The sequence below is a fragment of the Arvicanthis niloticus genome, chromosome 19, assembly GCF_011762505.2.
Source record: "Arvicanthis niloticus isolate mArvNil1 chromosome 19, mArvNil1.pat.X, whole genome shotgun sequence".
In the NCBI taxonomy this organism is placed as follows: Eukaryota; Metazoa; Chordata; class Mammalia; order Rodentia; family Muridae; genus Arvicanthis; species Arvicanthis niloticus.
In genome coordinates this window covers 11,454,568-11,477,578 of record NC_047676.1, presented here as the reverse complement: position 1 = coordinate 11,477,578, position 23,011 = coordinate 11,454,568, and the positions used below count along the sequence as shown (strand labels likewise).

General features: G+C 41.7%; 1 protein-coding gene across 1 annotated transcript in view; it reads left to right on the top strand.

The window, feature by feature from the left end:
• Window positions 1-23,011, top strand: part of Dnah5 (dynein axonemal heavy chain 5) — a 236,059-nt gene that overhangs the window by 9,621 nt on the left and 203,427 nt on the right. Inside the window, exons 2-9 of the mRNA XM_034523461.2 lie at window positions 6,502-6,636; window positions 9,760-9,844; window positions 15,085-15,245; window positions 15,973-16,194; window positions 17,510-17,647; window positions 18,817-18,993; window positions 20,791-20,904; window positions 21,850-21,957. Coding sequence (XP_034379352.1) covers window positions 6,502-6,636; window positions 9,760-9,844; window positions 15,085-15,245; window positions 15,973-16,194; window positions 17,510-17,647; window positions 18,817-18,993; window positions 20,791-20,904; window positions 21,850-21,957 — 1,140 coding nt within the window. The remainder of the gene's footprint in view (window positions 1-6,501; window positions 6,637-9,759; window positions 9,845-15,084; window positions 15,246-15,972; window positions 16,195-17,509; window positions 17,648-18,816; window positions 18,994-20,790; window positions 20,905-21,849; window positions 21,958-23,011) is intronic.

Below are 23,011 nucleotides of genomic sequence, written 5' to 3'. Positions count from 1 at the left end.
CAACTTCTGGAACCCCGAACGGCAGCTGCCACCTGCACGAAGCGGCTGCATGAATGTGGGACCCTCCGCCGGCCGGCGGTGTGGGAATCGCGTCCGTCCTGGACCCTCTGCCAGACCGCTGTGGAACCCCGCCGCCCGGGCCTCCCTTCCCCCTAGAGGTTTGTCCCCACAGTATGTTTCCATGACAATAACAAATCTCATAAAATTGACCATCAAGATTAACTATCACTGGTTACTTCTTGCCATTTGACTTTAGAGACAGTGTCCCACTATGGTGTTGCCTTTGAAAATATTCTATTATGAGAAGACACATGACTAAGACAACGTATACAAGTAAGAGTTTATTGGGGACTCAGTGTTCCAGAGGGTGAGTCCATGACCATCATGATATGGAGCCTGGCATCAGGCAGGCAGGCATGGTGCTGGAACTGTAGCCGAGAGCTTATACTTCACCCACAAGCGTGAGGCAGAGAGCTAACTAGGAATGATATAGGCTTTTGAAAGCTCAAAGTCCATCTTTAGTGACACACCTTCTCTAACAAGGCCACACCACCCATCTCTTCTTAAACAGTTTCACCAATTGGGGACCAAACATTCAAACACATGAACCTATGGGGGGCCATCCTCATTCAAACCACTGTGGTAGTCATCTGGTCTTGAACTTGACCTGAAGCTCAGGATGACCTCAAATTCATGATCCTCCCTCTTCTGCCTTGCAAGTGTTGGGGCTATAGGGGTGCACCACCTCCTACAGCATTTCTTGGTGTCCTAATCACATTCTGTTTCACTCTCCAAGTGTCCAACAGGAAACATCAAGTCCAGACAGCTGGTGACCTTGTTGCTGTGGTCCCTGAATAACCAGAAGGGGGCAGATTAACTTCACAGCCTGGTAGTGTACTGATCTGATTGCTAAGTGTTTGCCTAATGTTACTGACTCTATCATGGTAGTAGAAACTAAACAGGATCCAAAACCTCTCATTGTACCAGGATGTACCTAAGGGAAGGCAGTGAAAACAGAGACTGGCAAACTTTCCTCTCGATGATGCCAGGACTAACTTCATATTTCTTGTCTTTAGGAAGTGAACACACTTAAAAATAGCCTTTGAAAACTTTTGCTTTAAAAACATGCTGACCACTTTCTTTGTATCTACAAAACTGCTTTGGAAGTTTTTCCTTCTGTGAGAGTTAGGCAAAAATAGAATAATTAGAGTTCTGTTTTAGAGACCAATCTCTCTTTTTGCCACATTTTTTTTCCCTCTCTGGAATCTTGTAAAATCAGGTCATGGAGTAATGTGCTGTGGTGCTGGATTCTTACTTAGGATGTTGTGCCATCTTTGCCAGCCTTTGGATGCATTGAATCTTGAATGCTCTGCCTCCGTGCCTTTTATTTCTTCCTTGGCCACTGCACATTTGTTTCTCGTTTTGTTGTTAGTTGGCCCCAAGCTCTCAAGCTGTTAAGAACACTTAGTACAGACTCCAAGACATCACTCTGAGAAGAGTGTTTTATTTTTCCCAGCCAGGAAGGTAGAAAGCAGTTGGGGGTGGGGGGGAAGGTATCTTCCTGCTTTTAGTGACATTTAAAAATACATTTACGTGATCTTCTATTGACATTTATGGAATGTATACTTTATGCCGAGACCTTTTTAGAGGCACGGCAGGAAAATTGGTAGAATGTTTATTTGTTTTAACCCTCAGTGTGTACTCTTTCCCTCACGTTGACTGCAGTGGGTCCTTCGGGTTAAGAGACGTGAGTGTCAACTGAGCAGGGAGAGCAATAGCCACCAACTTGCCTCCTTGCCACTCTCTCTGCTGCCCTTCTTCCCTTTGCTTCAAGCCTTCATCCCTTTCTCTTTCACACCTGTGTAGTCCTGGCTGGCTTCTGGGTTCAATCTTGTTCCCGAGAGCTGCCTGCTATGTTTCCTAGAATGCTGGGATGCAGGTGCACCTCCTACCTGCTTCATTGCCTTCCAGAGTCCTGAAACTCCCAACACTTTCATCTTTACACTCTTGCCAATCTTAAGAGTACACATGGAGGGACCCATGGTCTTGTACATCAGGGGGAAGAGCAGTCCTTGGTCCTTTGGGGGTTTCATGTCCCAGTGTAGGGGAATCCCAGGGTGGGAAGGCTGGAGTGAGTGGGTGGGTATGGGAGCAGGGGGAGGGGGGATGGAATAGGGGGTTTCCAGAGGGGAGATCTGGAGAAGGGATAACATGTGAAATGTAAATAAAGAAAATATCCAATAAAAAAAAGTTCTTTCTTTACTCTTAATCGTTTGTAAGAACCAAATGTGAGAAATTCAGGTCTCAGTTTGAACTTAGAATTCACTGCCCCAATTCTGAATTCCTGGAGGAGTACATTATTCCTGAGTCCGAGGACACTTGGTGGATTAACATTCAGAAGAGGAAGGGAGAGGCTGATTAACATTCCTCAGACCACAGGGAAGGGAACCCACCTGTGGGTGGGGAAGGCCCAGAGCATGGAGACACATTCCAGGAACATTATAAACCTGGGCAAACGGAAGACACTCATTGTCATAAAAGTAATGTGCGAATCTCAGTCACTTAACCTTAGTCAGCCTTTGTGGTCCTTTTCGGTTGCCCTCGTAAGCTCTGTATAAGAACTGCTCCCATCTTTTGATCGGGGGTTATCTTGCCTACATGCAAGAGAACCCCAGTGCACTGGAATCATTAAACCTCGTGCTGTTGCAGGGAATCCTCTGTCCCTGTGTGTCTCTTGGGGAGCACATCCCCTGGTTTTGGATCTGAGAGTCCAAGACCTTAAATAATACAATGTCCTTTTTTTCCAATATAGTGATGTTTCTGGAAAGAGCAGCTTGCATTTAGTTTGATTGTATTTCTTTTCCCCGAAGCACCCATGTATCAGGCACGCACTCTTTGCTCTTTGTCCACCTGGATGAAAATTTCCTGATGCTATCACTGTGTTACCCATCGATGCATTAGAAACTGAGAGTTAAAAATTTTCAAAAACTCCTAACAAGCTGAGCAGAACCAAGAATACAGGTCAGCTTGGTCATGAGCTCTGTGTTTCAGGAACTTGGCTGACCACAAGATAGATGGTTGGTTATGAATAGGCTCTTAGAGAAATAGCCTATACAAAATGTTCCCCGTGACTGTTCCTTGGACCCTGTCACAAACTGAATAATGGGCTGGGACTTTCCACAGATACTCTCCAATAACCCTCCTTCACACCCCCCCCCCCCCGGGTTGTGGTTTCCCCCCTGAGTTGTGGTTTTTGGCTTTAAATTCTCTCTGTCTCCAAAGCCCAGGGGTCAGACTCCACTGCCCCTGTGTGGGTCATGGGTCTTGACCTCAACATGTTGATCGAAATATACCTCTTGCTGATTGCATCAAGTTTGGTGTCTTGTGAGTTAATGGGTGGCTGTGAATTCCCGAGGCTTGGGTGAGGTCCTCCCTTCATGGGGGCCTTACAAAACCATATCAAAGCTTGAGAGTCTAAAACAGCAACAATCACCTCCCTTGGCTCTGTGAGTGAGTAGACTCAGATGTATGGTTCAGTGGCTTACGACCTTGGCTGAGCAGCTAAAAGGCAAAGCCCAAGTTATCTAACTACCTCACTTTTGCAAAACAGCTGTGCAATGCTCAAGCCAACTTGTAAACAGAGTCCTTGCAGACATGCTAGTTAGTGTGAGCAATCATCTCTGCGACTTACAGTGTTGGCCACTGGCTATGGTTGATGGATGTTATTGTCTCCTGAATCCACATTGCTGCACAGACTCAGCCTTCTCTGTTTGTACTTTGTTCGCTCCTTGCTTCAAGATTTTCACTCCCTTGTCTCTTCATCTCCATATCTTTGTTGGAAAGTCTTTATTTCCTCCCTAGATTTATTTATTTTTAAGCATCTGAGTGTTCTGCCTACAAATATGTAAATGTACTATAGACATGCCTGGTGCCATCCCACAGATTCCAGATGACAACAGATCCCTTGTACCTGGAGTTGCAGGTGTCTGTGAGTGGTCATCTGGATTCTGGAAACCAAGTCCAGGTCCTTTACAAGAACAGTGAGTGCTCTTAACTGGGGTGCTCATTTCTTCCGCCTCTTTGTTGGAGAATCTGATTTGCCGGCATAGTTTTAACTTTGATTTTATCATTTACTTCTTAAACATTTACTGAATAGTTACTATGCTGAATGAAAGTGCTGCTGACTTAGTGTGTGTGTGTGTTTTTATGAGTGTGTGCATGCACATGTGCATGAGTGTGTAGAGTATATTTAAGGTGTTTGTATATGTATGGGGTATATATTTGATGTGTGTATGATGTGGTGTGTATGCGTGTTGGCCCATGCCACAACACATATGTGGAGGTCAGAGGACTACTTTCCAGAGTAGGTGTTCTCCTTTCTTAAATCCAGGGATACAAGTCAACTTGCCAGTCTTGTACAGTGTGTGCTTTTTACCCACGGAGCCAACTTACCTGCCTGATATTTGTTTTTTACGGGTTCTGGTTTTCACAGTCACAACACATAACACCTCTAATGGTTGTTTTAATGTCAATAATCTTATGTTTTGCATATGTCTGTGACCATGTGTGTGTCTAATTATGTGTCTATGGTGGTTCTCAGTGGGGTGTGATTTCAGGACATGTTTGGCAGTATCAGAAGACATTTTTAATTTATATATCTTGATGGTGAGAAGGATCTTCTGACATCTTTGAAGTAGAGTACCAGGCAGTTTATGAGAATGGTCTGGCTCATAATGCCTGTTATGTTGGATTGGGAGGCTATATCCATATCTCTTTATCTGTATGTGATGGATTTACCTTGAACTCTAGATCTACATTCCCAATGATTGATCTGTTTCTTGCACATGTGTACTGATATACCTGAACCCAGCACATCCACAAGCCCACTGGTGATGATGCCACAATTAGCTTCTGATACAATGCCAGAGACTAGAGATGCTGCAGAGATCCATTTGCCTGCCTCTCGGCTTGTCTCAGTACAATCTGTTCTCCACACTGATGTCAGGATGATGGAGCTTTGTAGTGCAGAGAGAGCTAACATCTGTCTGTTTTTCTCAAACTGTGTCATTGATTCTAGATAATGTTTGGACATTATGTCCAATGAAGTTTTTCATCTCAAGACTTCTTTCTTATCTCCCAGTGTACTTCTCAGTCTGTTTCTCACCCATCCTGGCTGCCTTGTGTTTCCAGAAGGTGATGCGCTGTTTTATGCCTCTCACCTCCTAGGAAATGATGTCAACTTTCCTTCTTATCTTCTCCTAAAAGCTTTTCTGTCATACTTCTTTCTCTCCCTCTTCAAACTGTAGATTAGATGGGGAGATGCCTTTTCTTGCTCCTTCTCTGAAGACCTAGAGCCTCCCCCGCCCATCTTCTGGCACCCACAACTCTTATTTTTCTTTTTAATCTGTATAATATAATAAAAACATCATATTTACATTTTTTCACATACCCTGACAGTCAGACCATGCACGTTTTTGAGGTTACTGATGGTGTTCATGGCTATAGTATTGGCATGCCTTATACTTTAGTAAATGTTTCTTGATCAAAAGGGACAGCTTTTCTTCTGCTGCTAGGAGCTACTGCTTGGCATGAAAGGTAAAGTACTTATTTAATGAATGGATTGGAAACTGAAGGTGTACTAATGGCAACATAGTTGAATAAATTGTGGTATACCCATATCCAATATTTTGTAGTTATTACAAAGTTCTGGAAAAAATCTTTACCAAACTACCTAGAACCCTGATGCATTGTTAAGGAAGAAACACATGAAGAATTTTCATGTCATGATATAAACACAGGCATGTCCAAATGCTTGCATAGGTTGTATGAGCAAAGAGTGCAGAAGGGTAAGGATTAAGCTGCTGACCCTGCTTACATCAGACATTCCCCATTATTGTAATTCACAGCCCACAGTCAAAAGTATGAGCAGCGGAGGTCAGAAATTATTTTCAGTATTATATGGTTCAGTATTATGGTCAGTACTATAGCCATAAACCCTATCAGTAACCTCAAAAAAGTGCACGGTCTGACTGTCAGGGTATTTGGAAAAATTGTAAATATGACAATAATTCTAAGACCAGATCTGAACCTGTACACAGTAAACATAACATAAGAGATAAGAACATTACGGCTAAGAAAAATGTTTACAAAAATGGATTTTCTTTTTGCATGTGTCTGTTAAATTCTTTTATGTGTGTGGAAATAAGTCTGTAAAGACAGAATGAAACGTTAACGGTAATAATTTATGGATGGCAGATGATTTTTATGGATTCTTTTTGTTTGCCTATATTGTGCGACTTCAAAAAAGTGGCCGCACCTTATTTTCATAAGAGAAGTAAGTTTATTTTTAAAAATAGAAGAGAGTACATATAAACTGGTACCATTAAGCCGCCTGTTATGCGAGTCTCTAAGACTTGAAAGCCACAATTGTGTGAAATTGTCATAAGACGAGCCATTTGAGAGCAACGGTTGCAATAAAACATTTTTATTCCTTTCTGTTAGCAACGACTGAAAGAAGAGAAGGAAGCCAAGAGGGCTCGTCTGGATGGGCGGCATGACTATCTGTTTGCAATTGTAGCTTCCTGTTTGGACCTGAACAAACCGGAAGTGGAAGATGCTCTTCTTGAGGGTAATCAGGTAGGAAGCTTTTGTCTCCTCACCATCCTGTTGCAAGCACCCATGCTATGCCTTTGAAGAGCTGCCAGCCTAATGTGCAGGGGCTCCATTCTGGGTTAGGCAGAAAATTCTCTCGCTCTCCAGGTTGAATGATGGTACTTGTAGTCCTTATTTGAGTTCCACCGTTCGATGTTCGATGATGATGCCTACATCTCTTTATAACCAACGAGGTTGAGCTCAAGTGCCAGTTTTGAACCTGAGATTAGGGAGTAAAACCATCTTTCAAGTTGCTGATGTATATATGTTTGTATGTATGTATGTTTGTATGTATGTATGTATGTATGTATGTATGCATGTATATTCATTTATTTTTATTATTTAAAAATTTTGTACATTTGTGTGATGTATTTTGATCAAGTCGACCCCCATTTCCTTTCTTTGAGTTTCTCCCGTGTCCCCCTACTACTGTTATCTCCTTTTTTTTTTTTTTTTTAATCCACTGAGCTTGCTTAGTGCTGCCAGTATGTGCCTTGGTGTGGAACCATCTATTGGTGATGGCTCTCAAGGACTAAATCTTTAAAGAAAACCAACTCTTCTAAGAACTAATTAATTAATTGTTAATTTTTTATAGTGATCCTAGTCTACGTTTGCCAACTGAACAGTGCCATGGTTTTCTAACTGTGGCTTTGATTTAGCATCTGGTTTCTTCTGTTCCTAACTTTGATTTCTCTGCTACAACTTCCTTTAAAAACTTTGGGTTAAGGTGTTTTCTGGTGACATGACCTTGATAGTGAAGGATAAGTTGATGAGAAGATAGAGTTTCTGCAAGTCAGGAAGTCCTATTAGGAACCCCATTATGATTCCCAAAGGCTTAACTTCATAAACACATGGTGTGAGAGGGGAGTCAGAGGGAAAAAAAGAGGGAGTGAGAAGAAAAGAGAGGGAGGGAGAGAGAAAGGAAAGGAGGGAGGGAGAGAGGAAGGTAGAGATTGTTGATAACATGTTTCTGTGTTGAGCGAGTAAATGTCTAGCCTCTGCCTTTTCATGGACAAGGGGCAGAATAGAGCAGTGCCAGTTTGAGGTAGAGTCAGTTTCTGTGGTGTAGCCTTGTTTGGCTCCATGGCTGACTTTGGATTGCCATTATGTTGCTGTAAACCCTGAGTTGGAAACCCTGATTCCTGAGCCTCAGGACTACCCAGACTCGTTCATTAGCTGGCACCAGCAGCCTCTGTATAAACAAAGGACTGGTATAAACACAGAGTTGGTTTATACAATGCAGTCTATGGAATGATTAAATTGGAATTAGAGGAAAATGAAGAGGACAAGACCCTGTGAAGAGGGAAGCTCTCCTTCCTCTCTCTCTTTCAGCACAGGTGACACTGTAGATGTGAGAATTCAGATATCCCCTTGAGATCCTGATTTCAGAGCTTTGTGGTATATAACCACGAGCGGATTGATGGATCACATGATAATTTCAAGTTTAACTTTTTGAAGAAATTTTGTACTGTTCTCCACAGTGGCTACATTCCCATGATGTAGCTACGACTTAGTTTTTGGTAGTAGCCATCCTAATGAATGTGCAGATTTGTCTTAGTTAAGGTTTTACTGCTGTGAACAGACGCCATGACCAAGGCAACTCTTAGAAGGACAACATTTAATTGGAGCTGCTTACAGGTTCAAAGGTTCAATTCATTATCATCAAGGTGGGAACATGTCAGCATCCAGGCAGACATGGTGCAGGAAGAACTGAGAGTTCTACATCTTCATCTGAAGGCTGCTGGCAGAGTACTGACTTTCAGGCAGCTAGGATGAGAATCTTAAAGCCTACACCCACAGTGACACACCTACTCCAAAAGGGTCACATCTTCTAATAGTGCCACTCCGTGGGCTGACCATATACAAACCACCACAAGATCTTTCCTCTTTTCTACCTCATCTATGTATCTATCCACGTATGTAGTATATATGTATATATGTACCTATCTATCATCTATGTATGTATGTATGTATGTATGTATGTATGTATGTATCTATCTATCTATCTCATCTATGTATCTATCCATGTATGTAGTATGTATGTATATATGTACCTATCTATCATCTATGTATGTATGTATGAATGTATGTATGTATGTATGTATGTATGTATGTATGTATCTATCTATCTATCTATCTATCTATCTATCTATCTATCTATCTATCTATCTATGTGTGTGTGTATATTTTCATTCGTGCCCACCACACATGTGGATTTGGGTACATGCATACACAGTGCAAATGTGGAGGCCAGAGAACAGCCTCAGATGTTGGTCCTTAGGTGCCTTCTACTTCTTGTTTGAGACAAGGTTTCTTATTGGCCTAGGACTTTACCATGTAACCTGCAAGCTTCCTTCTCATCTCATCTCACTTCTCAGCTGGGATGTGGCATCCTATCACTGGGGTTATAAGCTTGGGTCACTATAATGAGCTTCTTATGAGAGAGTTCTGGGAATTCAAACTAAGATTGTTCAAGCGCTTTATAGACTGAGCCATCTCTCAGTCTACCCTTCATTTTCTCATAGGAATCCTGAACCATGCTGTAGACTACTTGCCAGAAGTGCTTCTATTGTTATCAGGCCATGTGTCAGATTGATGTATACTGGCTCTTGTGATGGAACTAGTTGCCAGGTGGTTATTATATATGTTCTTAAAGAAGTTTTGGAAGATTATTACATTTAAATATTAATTCTATTTAATGTGTTGACTATGCAGTCAAGATTTGCTTTCTCTTTTGGCAATTTATTGAGCACAAAATATTATTTTATATTTATATCTGCCTTCAACAGCTGACTGCTTGGGGGAATTAGCAGAAATGGAAGGAGAAGTCTGTCAGATATATATATATATATATATATATATATATATATATATATATATATACACACACACACACACACACACACACACACACACACACATAGCAAATACTTCTATAATCAGTGAAATTACTTCTTTGAATTAGGAAAATACTGCCTGTCTAGGAGATATAATTGGTACAATACCATTTGAATAAGAAGGTGACAGTGAATTGATTTGCTATGCCATCAGTACTGATTAAATACATTTTCTAATGTAGAACAACAATGTTTCTTTACCTTTTTTCAGATTGAAAGAATTGATCAGCTTTTTGCTGTTGGAGGGCTTCGGCATCTCATGTTTTATTATCAGGATGTGGAGGGAGCAGAAGCAGGTATTAATATCTGACATGATATAACATAGAGATATCATTCAATTCATCTGAGAGTGGCAAAAAGAAGAAATGTTATAGAGAACTAACAGGCTTATGCCTTGGTGTGTTAGGGGGTCTGTGTATGTGTTGTGTATGTGATATGTAGTGCCTTTTTGATGTGTATGTGTGTTGTTTATGTGTGTATGATGTTCCTACAGTGTGTACACATGGTGAGTGTGTATACATGTGTGATGTTTCTGTGGTGTGTATGTTTGGTACACATGTATTTGTGTGTAGTATATGGTGCCTATGTTGTGTTTGTGTATATGTATGTGTTGTGTTTATGTAGTGTGTGTGGTATATGTATTTAGTGTCTTTGTAGTGTGTATGTATGGTGTGTGTATAAAGTGTGTGTTTGTATAACTGTGGAAGGATGCCCATTTTCTCCTTCAGGTTAGGGGATAGAGAACAGTAGTTAGCCTAGATGTTCTAATTGTTTTGTGTTCCTTTTGATTTGCCATAATGTCAATTGGGAAGGCAGATTTTGTTTTGAGACTTACTTTTCTTTTGTGCTAGTTAGTTCCTTCTGTGTAATCATGTTCTAGAAGTTCCAATAGGCACTGGGTTTTGAACAGAGGAATTCTTGTCAATAAACATGCCATCAACTTCTGTCAGTTAAATACCACATCATATTTATTTTCTGTGGGTTTTTATTCAAATGTGTAATGTTGCATGATCGATTTAAGACTTGCACTTAAGAAAATATTGTAAGTCTTTAAATGAATTCAGCTTCTGTATCCCATTATACTTTTAATTAGGTCAATATTATTTTAAGGGCAAGGTAGGGGCATGACTAAATAATATTATGCTTATAGTACTATATACTTCCCTTAAAGACTTTTAAAAATTGGAAATAGTTATTATCTTGTCAGGTAGCATGAACATGCTTCTTTGTTTCACAGAGAATTGTTGGTGGATAGAGGCAGGGTAGATGCTTTGATTGGTAAAATGCTCGCCGCGCAGGCAGAAGGACCCCGAGTTCTTATCTTCAGGACCCCTGTTAAAAATCCTGGTGTAGCCTATGCCCATAATTTCATCACTGGGAGGGAAGAAACAGGAATATTTCTGGAGCTCATTGGCTAGCCAGCCTAGGCAGCTGGTGAGCTCTAGAATCAGTGAGAGAGTTTGACTTAAAAGTCATAAGAACAATTAATAAAGACACTCTATGCCCCGTTCCATGGATATCAACCCACCCGGGCACATCAGGTTGTAGTAGAACTGAACACATCTTCTTCCACTGAGTCTAGACAAAGAAGCCCAGTTAAGGGAAGAAGATCCACAGGCAGGCAGCCTGGAAGGAGAGGAGGGAGGGGAAGCTCTGTTCAGGATGTAAAGCAAACAAATTAATTAATGAAAAACAAAAAGACACTCGATGTTAACCTTTGACCTGTGTACATATGTGTTCACACATGTGTACACATTCATGCATGTGGATTTACACACACGTACACACACATGTGTACACACACACACACACACACACACACACACACAGAGGATGGGGGAGAAATGAATCACATGTGAAAATCTTGAATGGCTGACATTTCTTTAGTTATAAATTTGATTTTTTTCCACAAAAAGTGCATTACATTTTGAGTAAAGGGGATCAAAAGATAGAAGATTTGGTTTTCATCTCAGATTACAGACCATGAGCTACACCAGGAAGCATATTCAGCCATAACCATGCCCAGGGTGAAACTGCACAAAACAAGAAGATACAGCGTCTCGACGTATAAGCAAGACTTTGTGTTTCTGTCTCACTCTTCTTTTCAACCTTTTTGGCATGGATAGTTCTTCTGACCTTGGAGTAAGAATCAAGCCCTTGGATGACTTTTTGAGACATTCTTAGGAAAAAAAAATCTTAAGGTCATTTCAAATTGAAAACACAGTATTGATTAAAACAAGAAGAGTATCCAGTTGAACAAAACAAGTTGGCCAGAAGTGAACTCACTCTTTGCACTCTCTCTGACCCTTCCTCTGACCCTCATCCAGGGCTTCTAAAGGTTTTCAGTCATGGCATGAGTGAAACTTAAGATTTCCTAACTCAGCCCTGGTCCATCGGTGTCTGCATCGGATCTGAGGCCAGGCTCAGGCAAGAAGTAAGGGTGAGGGGGAAGTTCATACTTGACTGCTACTGCTGACCTCAGTGAGCTCATGCCCTTGTAGCCAAAGGCGGGTTCCCATGGAGCAGTGGCTGCAAAGCCCACAGTGATGTATTGTCATTATAGAACTTCAGCCTTCTGCCTCAGTGTTTCACTGTGCATGGCAGCTCGGTTATCTCTGCTTTGCACCTTCCTGGAGTTCCTCTTGAGCAGTGGAAAGCGTCTGCATGGCACGTTCTCGTCTCAGAGATCCCCTCACTTGACTCAACAGAAGTACTCACTCCACTGAAGTACTTACATCATCTCCCCTGCAGACATTAGGTTAGCTCCCATCTCAGACTCACTCCTCTCTCTGTACGTTGTATGCTGGGTCTGCATTTATTGGCAACAAGCACCACATCCCAGCCCATTGACTTCCTAAGGTCCAGGAGGCATAAATAACTCGGACTTTCCAGGAGGCTGGATTGAAACCCTGCTTCTTACTGAGGGTGGCAGCTGTCTTTCCTTGCCTGAGACTTTTATGGCTCTAGCACTGACTGGGAGGTTAGTGTCCCAGGAAGCCTCTCAGCTCTGAGGCAGCTAGGACAACAAATGCTTCCTTCTTCACATGAAGCAAACTTGGAAGGATTTCACACTTCCTATGCACTGTTGCCCACACCCCAGACTTTTCTTGAGACTCTGTTTTCTGCTGTCTCCCATATCTTGGAGCCTTGGTTGAAATTCCTTGTCTTGTGTATTGTCTCTAGTCTGCTAGTGCAGTCACGAGAGGTGTGCCTCATTTGAATACCTGGCTTTCCCCTTTTTTTGGGGGGGAGGGGCTTCACCAAATTCCTACTCAGAAGCTCAGCACCACAAGGAGGATGAACCTAGAGGGAGGAGCTGGTCTCTTCTTAGGGTTCAGTTTACAGTTTCCATTTCACTGACTTACCTCACGTTCTTCCCTGAGCTCCACCCTCACTCTTAGTGGCAGTAAGTGGAACCGTCAATTCAGTTAAGGACATATAATTTACTTGAACACAAAGAGACACGACAGAGCATGTTCTGCTGTATCTAACTGAGCCACTCTGCGGACAGCACTCCTGGACAACCAACATGAGTGTTCAGATTTCCCTGATGATATTTGATGTGCTAGAAGGCTTTGCAGAATTTTATAAGTGGTTCACACACATAAACCCCTCTAAGCATTACACAAATAATCCTGCATAAATTCTACAAAAAATATGTTAAGCTAGAATAGCCTATCCCATGTTTAAACAACATGAGAGGAGTTGCTGAGGTAAGGAACACTGGCTATCCTTGCAGAGGATTCAAGTCAAGCCCTTTGTGTCCACATGGTCTACACAGCCATCTATAACTTGAGTTCCAGTGGATCTGACACTTCTTCTGCCTCTCTGGGCAGCAGGCACACATGTGGGAACATACAGGTAGGAAGAACACCCTGCCATTTACAATTGGCCAGTGATCACAGAGAGAAAGCGGAGCAGGAAGGCCAGAGCTAAGAGACCTCAGGTGAGGTAAGCACATAGAGAACAGATTCTTGGGAGGCAGGTCAATTTAATGTGGGGAACAAAGTCTATTAAAACCTTTGGTGGATGTTAAAACCTTGGGGCTGTTGGGACAAGTGTACATCATTGGCTGGGGTTAGGGATGCTTCATTTACATAAGGAGGAATTCCAGGTGCTGCTGGACAAAACCTTATAAGGGGAGAGGAAGTTTAACCTGCCTCCCTGTCCTTCTGCCAATCTAAGAATGAGATTTCTGGGATTTGTACATACTGAAGACCCCCAAATTAGGAAGACCCTCACTCAAGTCTCGGGAAGTCTCGGCTACCCAAGAACTCTCACAAGACACCGTACCTGGATGCAATCAGCAGAGGCTTTATTAGGGAAATTTGGCCAGCAGTCAAACCACAAGCTCTCTCAAGAGCAGAGTTTGACCACGAGTGGCGACCTAAGGGGTCTTTTAAAGAGAAAAACCACAAACTAGGGGAGTGAGAAGAGGGTGAGGGGTTGCCAAGGATACATAACATAAGAATAGCAAAATATTCTAGAGAAACCCACCCTGAATGGTTTATAGTCATGAAAATTACTCAGTACACTCATTCTTCTCAAAAATGTGGTTTTACCACGTCACTGTGCCCTACCCTGTCATTTACCAACTATTTATTAACTATTTTTCACTTGTTCCAGCCATAGAGCCACAGCCCGGTCATTGTGTTTCGCCACCTGAATGACTTTCATTCTTTACAGCCAGTTCCTGAAACTGGCCTGGCTTGTTTCAGAGAAAATTTTCCATATCCCTAAAAGAAAAAATTTCCATGTTTCTAAAAGAACTTAAAAGGCATCTGTTTGTTTGTCTGTCTGTCTGTCTATCTATCTATCTATCTATCTATCTATCTTCTATAAAAATGATTTTTATAATTTTTCATTCTTCAATATCTTGACCTGAATCTTGTTCTAGGCCTGTTTCCCTCACTTCCCCTGGTCCCATGTCTCCCTGGCCCCATACCCATACACATAAAATGAGAAATTATTAGGTAAGGTCATGTAGTTAGGAAACATGGAAGCTAAAGCCCTGGCGTTACTCTAGAGCAAGAACATCAGTTTCTTTGTCACCCTACTTCTGCCCCGGCCTGAAACTAGCAATATAGAGAACTAACCTGCTGCCTGGGTTACGATGGTGTCATTGAAGTTAGTATCCTGAGTTTTGTAGTCAAAGCTGTCTTTGACCTTGCTTCTGCCATTTGTGGCTGGCACAACTTAGGAAAGCTCACAGGTACCTCAGGGTTGTAAACTTTAGTAGTGTAGAGGTGGTGCACAGGGGAGATCCTGGAACACAGTGTATGCCAATCAGTGGTTTTTGTCTCCCACCCTATCCTCACCCCAGTCTCTCTCACTGCCCCCGCCCCCTGTGATCTGGAATGAAGCAGACTCTAGATCTCTTTCAGGATGAGACTAGAGATTATCTGTGTGATGGGTCTGTCTGAAGCCCATGGGCAGATCAGCCACAGTAATTTCCAGAAGGAATCTTCATCCTACGGTGGCAACCTCATCCGCCACAGGCAGCATTTGTGAGACTGAAATGGCTTTGTACTTGTAGGGCAGTTTGGCTCCTCAGGAGGGGTGAATCCTGTTTCTGGAAAGACGAAAAAGCCCAAGGTGTTCGTGACCGAAGGAAAAGATGTTGCTCTTATGGGAGCATGTGTGTTCTTCATCAGATCTGACCCAGCCAAAGCCATCACAGCTGAGAACATCCACCGGGTAAGGAGACAGCCATTTATCTCTGATCTCCAAACCGCATGTCTTGTGGAGATAAGCACAGGCTATTTTAAGTACGTAAAGCTTCAGTCAAGGACTGGGGCTTTAGTTTAGTGGTCAGGTGCTTGCTTAGCATAGGTGAGGTTCTCACTTCACCCCCAGGATACTTTACATGTACGAATAAAGACATAGGTAGAGAGCAAGAAAAGCCCCTTATTTATTTATTTATTTATTTGAACTTAAGACAGCCAATTAAGATATTGTCTTCTTCTCTTTTGTTAACGTGGGATTGATATTCAATTTACCAATAAAATATCCACACAACCTTGTATCAGTGTACTGAGGGAGCTCTTTTCTTTCCAAAAGAGTCTCCCACCAAATAATTTACTTACTGACAAGATTTCTAACAGTGGATATACAACTTTATGTTCCGTGTAAAGCAAAGCGCACCCATATAGCTGTTCCCTGTTCTCTTAGAGGTTGCGCGACCTCATTACTTTCTTGTAGCAAAATAAACCGGTAAACATCTAGAATCCAATTTATTTCATTTTTTTTTTTTTTAATTTAGAGGGTTATAATTTGAACTGGTACAAAGGTATCCTTTTCAAACAGGGTATTTTAAAAAAAGCGATTCGCTCACTGTCTGGTTAATTAACATGTTCAGCGACTTCATTGCTATGCTGAGTTTGAGGCTGATTTGTTGATACAGGGTGACAAACCTGTCTTCCAGGAGGTGAGCTTTAATACATTAGACACTGCAGACGGGGGCCTGTTGAACAGCGTGAGGCGTCTGCTCTCAGACATCTTCATCCCAGCTCTCAGGGCCTCAAGCCACGGCTGGGGTGAGCTCGAGGGACTACAGGATGCACCCAGCCTTAAGCAGGAGTTCCTGAGTTCTCTGGAAGGTTTTGTGGGCATCTTGTCAGGTGCACAGAACAGTCTGAAGGAGAAGGTAAGAAGAAGCGAGTGGCTCATTAAAAAACAATTGGATTCCCAGCAACACAAAGTATGAGGGAGATGCCTTTCTTTCTTTCTTTCTTTCTTTCTTTCTTTCTTTCTTTCTTTCTTTCTTTCTTTCTTTCTCTCTTTCTCTCTCTCTCTCTCTCTCTCTCTATATATATATATATATATATATATATATATATATATATATATGTTATTTCATTTGCATTTCATATGTGCTCCCCTTTCTCCATTTACCCCCACCCAGGAACCCCCTATCCCATCCCTCCTCCTCTTGCTTCTATGAGAATGTGCCCCCACCCATCCACCCACTCCCAACTTCCTGCCCTCAAATTCCTCCACACTGGGGCATCCATGCTTTTTGTACACAGGCTTTATTCTACTGTGTTGAAAGTCTTGACAGTGTTTGTCAGTAAGTTTAGCGTCTTCTTAAGATGTGACTGTGGCTTGATTTAAACACAGTGTCCATGGCCTAATGCTTTTGGGGTCTATAAGAATGTTTAAAGCAACAGGGCAGACCCTGGTAGTGGGAGGTACCTCCACATACTTTCATGTCCATCTCTGTTGAGCATTCTTTGCTGCTCTGTTTAATTTAGGGATGCTATGTGATGTCGTGTAAGTGACAAATAGCAATGGCAGTTCTGTTGGCTCTGAACATGCTGGGATATGACTCATATCTCTATTGAGGGTAAAAAACCAAATTAAATTCAAGCACTGAGTTCTGAGATGCACATAAGTTTAAGAAACACTTTTACCATAAGGAAAGTAGATATCAAAACAGAAAGGGCCATATTATGATTTGATGTGTGACGTGTGCTTATTTGTGGGTTGGTGCCCTCTAAACTCTACCCAAATATTTGCAATTGAATTTGCTAACCATAAAGGCATAGGGATCTGTTTCTCTCATTTGTTCCAAGAAGGAATTCAGTGATAAACTGAGAATTACCCACTTCCCCTGCCCATGCTAATTTTTCAGGTTATTTTTTTCTCTGTGATATTATAACTTAGTGAATATTCTAATTATTTTTATTAGTTTCATGATATATTCTCTCTAATATGTTCCACCCCTAAATTTGACCTTAGAATCTTTTGTAGAAAAGACATAAAGAAAAAAGACATAGAGAAAAGTAGGTATTATTATTGTTATCACTATTAGTTACTGCCCTTTCAATAAACATTTTGAGTGATCACGGTAGTACAGATGTTAAGATTCCATTGAGCTCCAATTAGACCCAGATTGACCAAAAAGTGTATTTAGGAATTTTTAAACATTTTCTATTTATTGTAATCTTAATTTTAATTAGGTGAACCTTCAAAAATGTGACATAGTTGAACTAAAACCTCTGAAGGAACCCACGGACTACTTGGCTCTAGCTAGTAATCCCGAGACTGTGGAAAAAGTGGAGTGTTGCATGAAAGTGTGGATCAAACAAATGGAGCAGGTAACTCCCAGAATCCTCTGGTCATTTCAGAAGCCACAACACCAGAGTCGCCGATGGAAGAATTCTATGCTGGTATTCTCACTTATTCCCTTATCATACCACAAACTCTTATAAAGAAGGGAGCTTCAGTGTGACTTCTACTTACGGTTGTTAGTAACAAAGAAGGTCGCTTATTTGTGGTCATTAATAAGGAGAGATAGGGCTCTGAGCAAGTAGAAATTGGTGGTTTGTGAACTTAGTGACCAAAGCTACACTTTGCTAAGTCCTCTCGAGAAAACTTCTGTAGAAATACGGATGAGGTCCCCAATTCATTCTGTCCTTCAACCGAAAGCTTCAGGCATGTATCTATATTTATGTCTGTGTCTGTCTGTGTCTGTGCCTGTCTGTGCCTGTGCCTGTCTGTGCCTGTCTGTGTCTGTGTCTGTGCCTGTGCCTGTCTGTGCCTGTGCCTGTGCCTGTGCCTGTGCCTGTGCCTGTGCCTGTGCCTGTGCCTGTGCCTGTGCCTGTGCCTGTGCCTGTGTCTATATCTATATTGGTGGAGGGCTCTTAGTGGCTAAAATCATTTGTTGTTTTTGCAGAGGTCTTGAGTTCAGTTTTTAGCATTCACATCAAGCGATGTAGAACTATCTGGAACTCCTGCTCCACGGTATCCAACACCCTTATCTAGCTTCCCAAAGTACCTGCATTAACTTGCAGCCTCCCTGCCCCCAACACACACACACACACACACACACACACACACACACACACACACACACGCATATACATGAATAAAAAATTCTTTCAAAAGTTTTGGAAAAGTTCTAAAACAGAGGTGACTCTTCCATCCAAACAATATGTGTATATGGAATCGCCCTGCTCAGGGCATGAGGTTTCTTGAGCTTGTGCTGCTTCAGTTTATGCATTTAAAGAACAGGCAAGGAAACTGCATATATTCATGGCATCTGGAGCTCATTCAAAGTCATCACCTAAATCATTGTTAGTGAAAGTCACCTGGGAAAAAAAGGGTGCATGTTGGGCTAGTCAGAGGCCATCATTAGAGTCATGGAACTGAATAAAATACGTCATTCACACAGTGTCCTTTTTCTGTTCCTACTTTTTTTTTTCCCACTCATGCAGGGCTTTTATACCCCAGATCTCATACAACTGTTCTTCTTCTGCATTTGCAGATCCTTGCTGAGAACAATCAGTTGCGGAAGGAAGCAGACGATGTTGGGCCCCGAGCAGAGTTGGAGCACTGGAAAAAAAGGCTCTCCAAATTTAATTACCTTTTAGATCAGTTGAAAAGCCCCGATGCGAAGGCTCTGCTGGCAGTGCTTGCCGCCGCCAAGTCCAAGCTTCTGAAGGTTCGTAGCTATTTTGCCACGATTTGCAGTATGTGAATAGGAGAGTTCTCCACCCCCAACTCCACAGAGCAATTAGGATCAGAAAGTTGTTATTTTACCAACATGAAAATCTTTAAGATACTGGGAATTAGCCTTTGAGTTAAAGCCATTTGGTTGGCTGTTAAAGACATTTGGTTGGCTGTTAAACTTGCATGTATATGTAGGATTAGCGAGCAGTGCAAGTAACTGAGATGTAATGTGGCCATAGACTATGCAAGAACACACGCACACATGTCAGACAATACAGATGCAGCAACTGTGAAGTCTCAAGTCCTCCTATATTACTTTTACACTGCAAAGCAAATAGTCCCCAAAGTCATCAGCTGAAAACAATATTTTTAACCTCAGACCAGGGACCGTGGTGTAGCTGAGCGAGCTGCTTCTGACTCAAGGTTCCTATGGCTGCATCTGAGCAGTTGGCTTCTCTGCAGGTTCACACAGGAAAGGCTTGCTTCCGAGATTGCTCATGACATGGCTGCTCTTTGTTGGTCAGAGGCATCCTCCAGTTCTCACCACTTGCTACTCTCCACAGGCAGCTAGCGGGTGGGGTTCCAGGCTTCTTTAAAGAGAAGTACAGAATGAATAAGCCGGTTTTCAATCTAGAAGGCACAGTCTTTGCCAGCTAATCCGGGGAGTAAAGCATCATCGCTTCTGTCATACTCTAGTCATTAGCAGCAAGTTACTAGTCATTCTTCTTATGTTACGTGCTTTACAGTGACTTTTAATATTGTGATACAGGACAGTTCAGTGTGGAAAAAAACTCACCGGGGAGTCTGGCGGCGGGGACAAAGTCGTGAGGGCCAGTGGCGGGGTCCCAGGCGGGCTTCCCACACCACTGGTGGAGGGTCCCACATTCACGCAGCCACCGAGGGCGGGCAGGTCAGCATCTGCATCGGGAAGGTTCAGGGTTCCAAAGGCTGGGAACCTGGTGGCAGGCCGAGGAGACACGTGGAGTCCAGTTTTCCAAAGCTTTTATTGTTCATGGCGTGGTGAATGGGTGTAGATGGTTCGCACTCCCCACCAAAAGCCAGGGGAGCCTGGCTTTTATGGGGGGGGGGAAGGGGAGGGAATAACTTAATTAGCTATGCTCCCAGCCTTTAGATTACTCATTAATATTTTAATCTCTGGAAGTGGAGACCTGTTAATCACACCCTTTACCTGTGTCCTATGTGACTGAAGGGTGCAGGTTGAATGGAGATTAGACCTCGTGTCAGGAGCCTGGGTTCTGGGGGCGTGGCTGAACACTCACAACCCAAGAACCAGGATAACCTTCCACAGCCCGACAGTTCAGAATTACTTCCATTAGGATTTGCATAAAATCAATTCCGCATGCTGTATCCCCTTTAATATTTAGATCACTTTCTATTTTAATGTCTTGACAGATAATTGGTAGTTAAAATAAATACTTGCTGTGTCACCAAATGGACACAAGTGTAGGGCCACCGGGGAAGGAGAACTCAGGTTGGAACGCGTTAGCAAGAGACAGGAAATAGGTTTGGTGGCCATACTGCAGGCAGCTGTAGTTTTGCAGGGCTGTGCTAGTCTCTGCTAGAAATCCAAAAATAAATGCCTTGAAACATTTAGTTAATTTTTTTTTTTTGACTTACTCTTCCACGTCCTTCTAAGATTCATTATTTAAATTGCAGGAGGCAGGAAGCAATTGGAGATGCTGAGGGGATTGGAGCAAGGCTTAGTAGCTCTTATTTTGCAATCGTCTGGGATAAGTGTGTGAACACTGTTTTTCTGTGTTGTGCTTAGGTCTGGCGGGATACAGACATTAGGATCACTGATGCAGCCAATGAAGCAAAGGACAATGTCAAGTATTTGTACACACTGGAGAAATGTTGTGACCCTCTGTACAGCAGTGACCTTGTGAGTTAAGGTTTCTGCCCCTTTTGTCTACTGGTGACACTTTCTGCAGTAACAGAACAGGGTGCTGAATTTTAGCTGACAAATGTGACTGCTGTAAAGGTTTTAGAAATTTCATATGCTCAAAAATACATTTGCATAGCTTTGTTTATATCTTATGTCCTCATCTATTATTTATCATATTTATCTATCTATCTATCTATCATCTATCTATCATCTATCTAGTATATATGTATCTTCTATTTAACAATCTATCAATTGTCTATCAATCATCTGATTATCTATCTATCTATCTATCTCTCTATCCACTCATGCAGTCATTCAGTATGTTTGTATCTTCTATGTATTTATCAATTGTTTATCAATCATCCATCCATCTATCTATCTATCTATCTATCTATCTATCTATCTATCTATCATCTATCTAGTATATATGTATCTTCTATTTAACAATCTATCAATTGTCTATTAATAATCTGATTATCTATCTATCTATCTATCTCTCTATCTACCTATCTACGTATCTATTTTCAATGTTGTATATTTGAAAATGCATTGCATCACATTTTCCATTCAATGTTGAAGCTGATAGTCTAGAATTTACACCAAAGAACCATGGGGAAGGTCATTGGCTTACATTCTAAATAAGTCTGTTAGCTTAGGAAATACCTCCTTGCATACATTACAAAAACAACAGTTAGCATAACCTACTTGTCATGAAAGCAAGCCTTTTGTACTGAAATAAAGTTTGATTCGCCACAAATGACCAAAATAATAAAAATGATTTTTTATAAGATACATCTGTATAAACTGTGAGGTACTGTTTAAGATATTTTTGTTAATAATCTTAAATTTATTTTAATGAAAATAGAATGATTAGACTCTCATAATTGGAATTTTGCTTAATTTGACATTTTTTCCCTTGGAAACCTCTGGAATCTCTTCTAGATAACTATGACAGATGCTATTCCTACACTTATAAATGCAATTAAGATGATCTACAGCATCTCTCACTACTATAATACCTCCGAGAAGATCACGTCTCTGTTTGTAAAGGTGAGTGTGTAGGAGAGAGTTTGTGGATACCTCGCTGCCAATGGCCAGCTTTTGGATAATACAAATCTATTAGCTTGGCTTGATCTGTGCTCTTTATATTTAGGAGGACTTACGGATATAGAATTAAATTCTATATTACGGATATAGAATTAAATTCATGTGGCAGGTGGATTTTAGGAAACAAAGGCGTTATTTCCTAAAGTGAAACAATGCTGCTGTTGAGGGTAATATCTGACTTGTAGTTATGGAGCTACCATGTTCCCGACTAGGCTAGGCCTGAGGTCACGAGCAGTGGTGAATTATCACTGCAGCTCAGCTCAGGCCACAGGCTCAGGTGGCCAGAGACACAAGCCCTGCCACTCATAAGATGCCAGCGTGTGAGATGGCTCTGCCAATCTTCCACGCTGTCTCCACAAGGCTGGGCTGAGCCCAGACTATCCCACCATCCACATGGTACCCCGTAGGAATGGGACTCTAATGCTTAAAGATTATCAAAGGCTTTATATGTTTGGTAATGCTCAATAACAAGATGCCCAGACAATTGGAGGTGTTTCCCAACTAACTAACCTAGATATAAGTTGTTACACAGGACTGCTCTCCATACATGCGTGGCTCTCCATCCTTCTACCGTCTCTGCCTCAAGCTCCTCCTTTTTTTTCTCTTCTTCCTCTCCTTACTCCTCCTCTTCCTCTCTTTACTCCTCCCACCTTAGCTCCTCCCAACTTGTGGGGAAAATTTCCCGCTACAGACTACTACAATAAATATTCTATTATTTTATATATTAAAAACTAAGATTATTTTCAGAATTTTCCTGTGTGATTTTTTAGCTTACCATTATTTCCTCTTGTATAAATTTTAATCATGAAAAATGTTACTTAGCCAGTTATGGAAGCTCATGGCTGTAATCCACATGCTTCAGAGATAAAGAGACAAGAATTTTTGTGACTAATTAAACCACAATGATGTTTAAAACTGTAAGACCATACTCTGACTTGTAGGTATTTTGGGTCAGAGGGGGATATTTCCTGGGTAAATGACATACAAAGGTCTAATA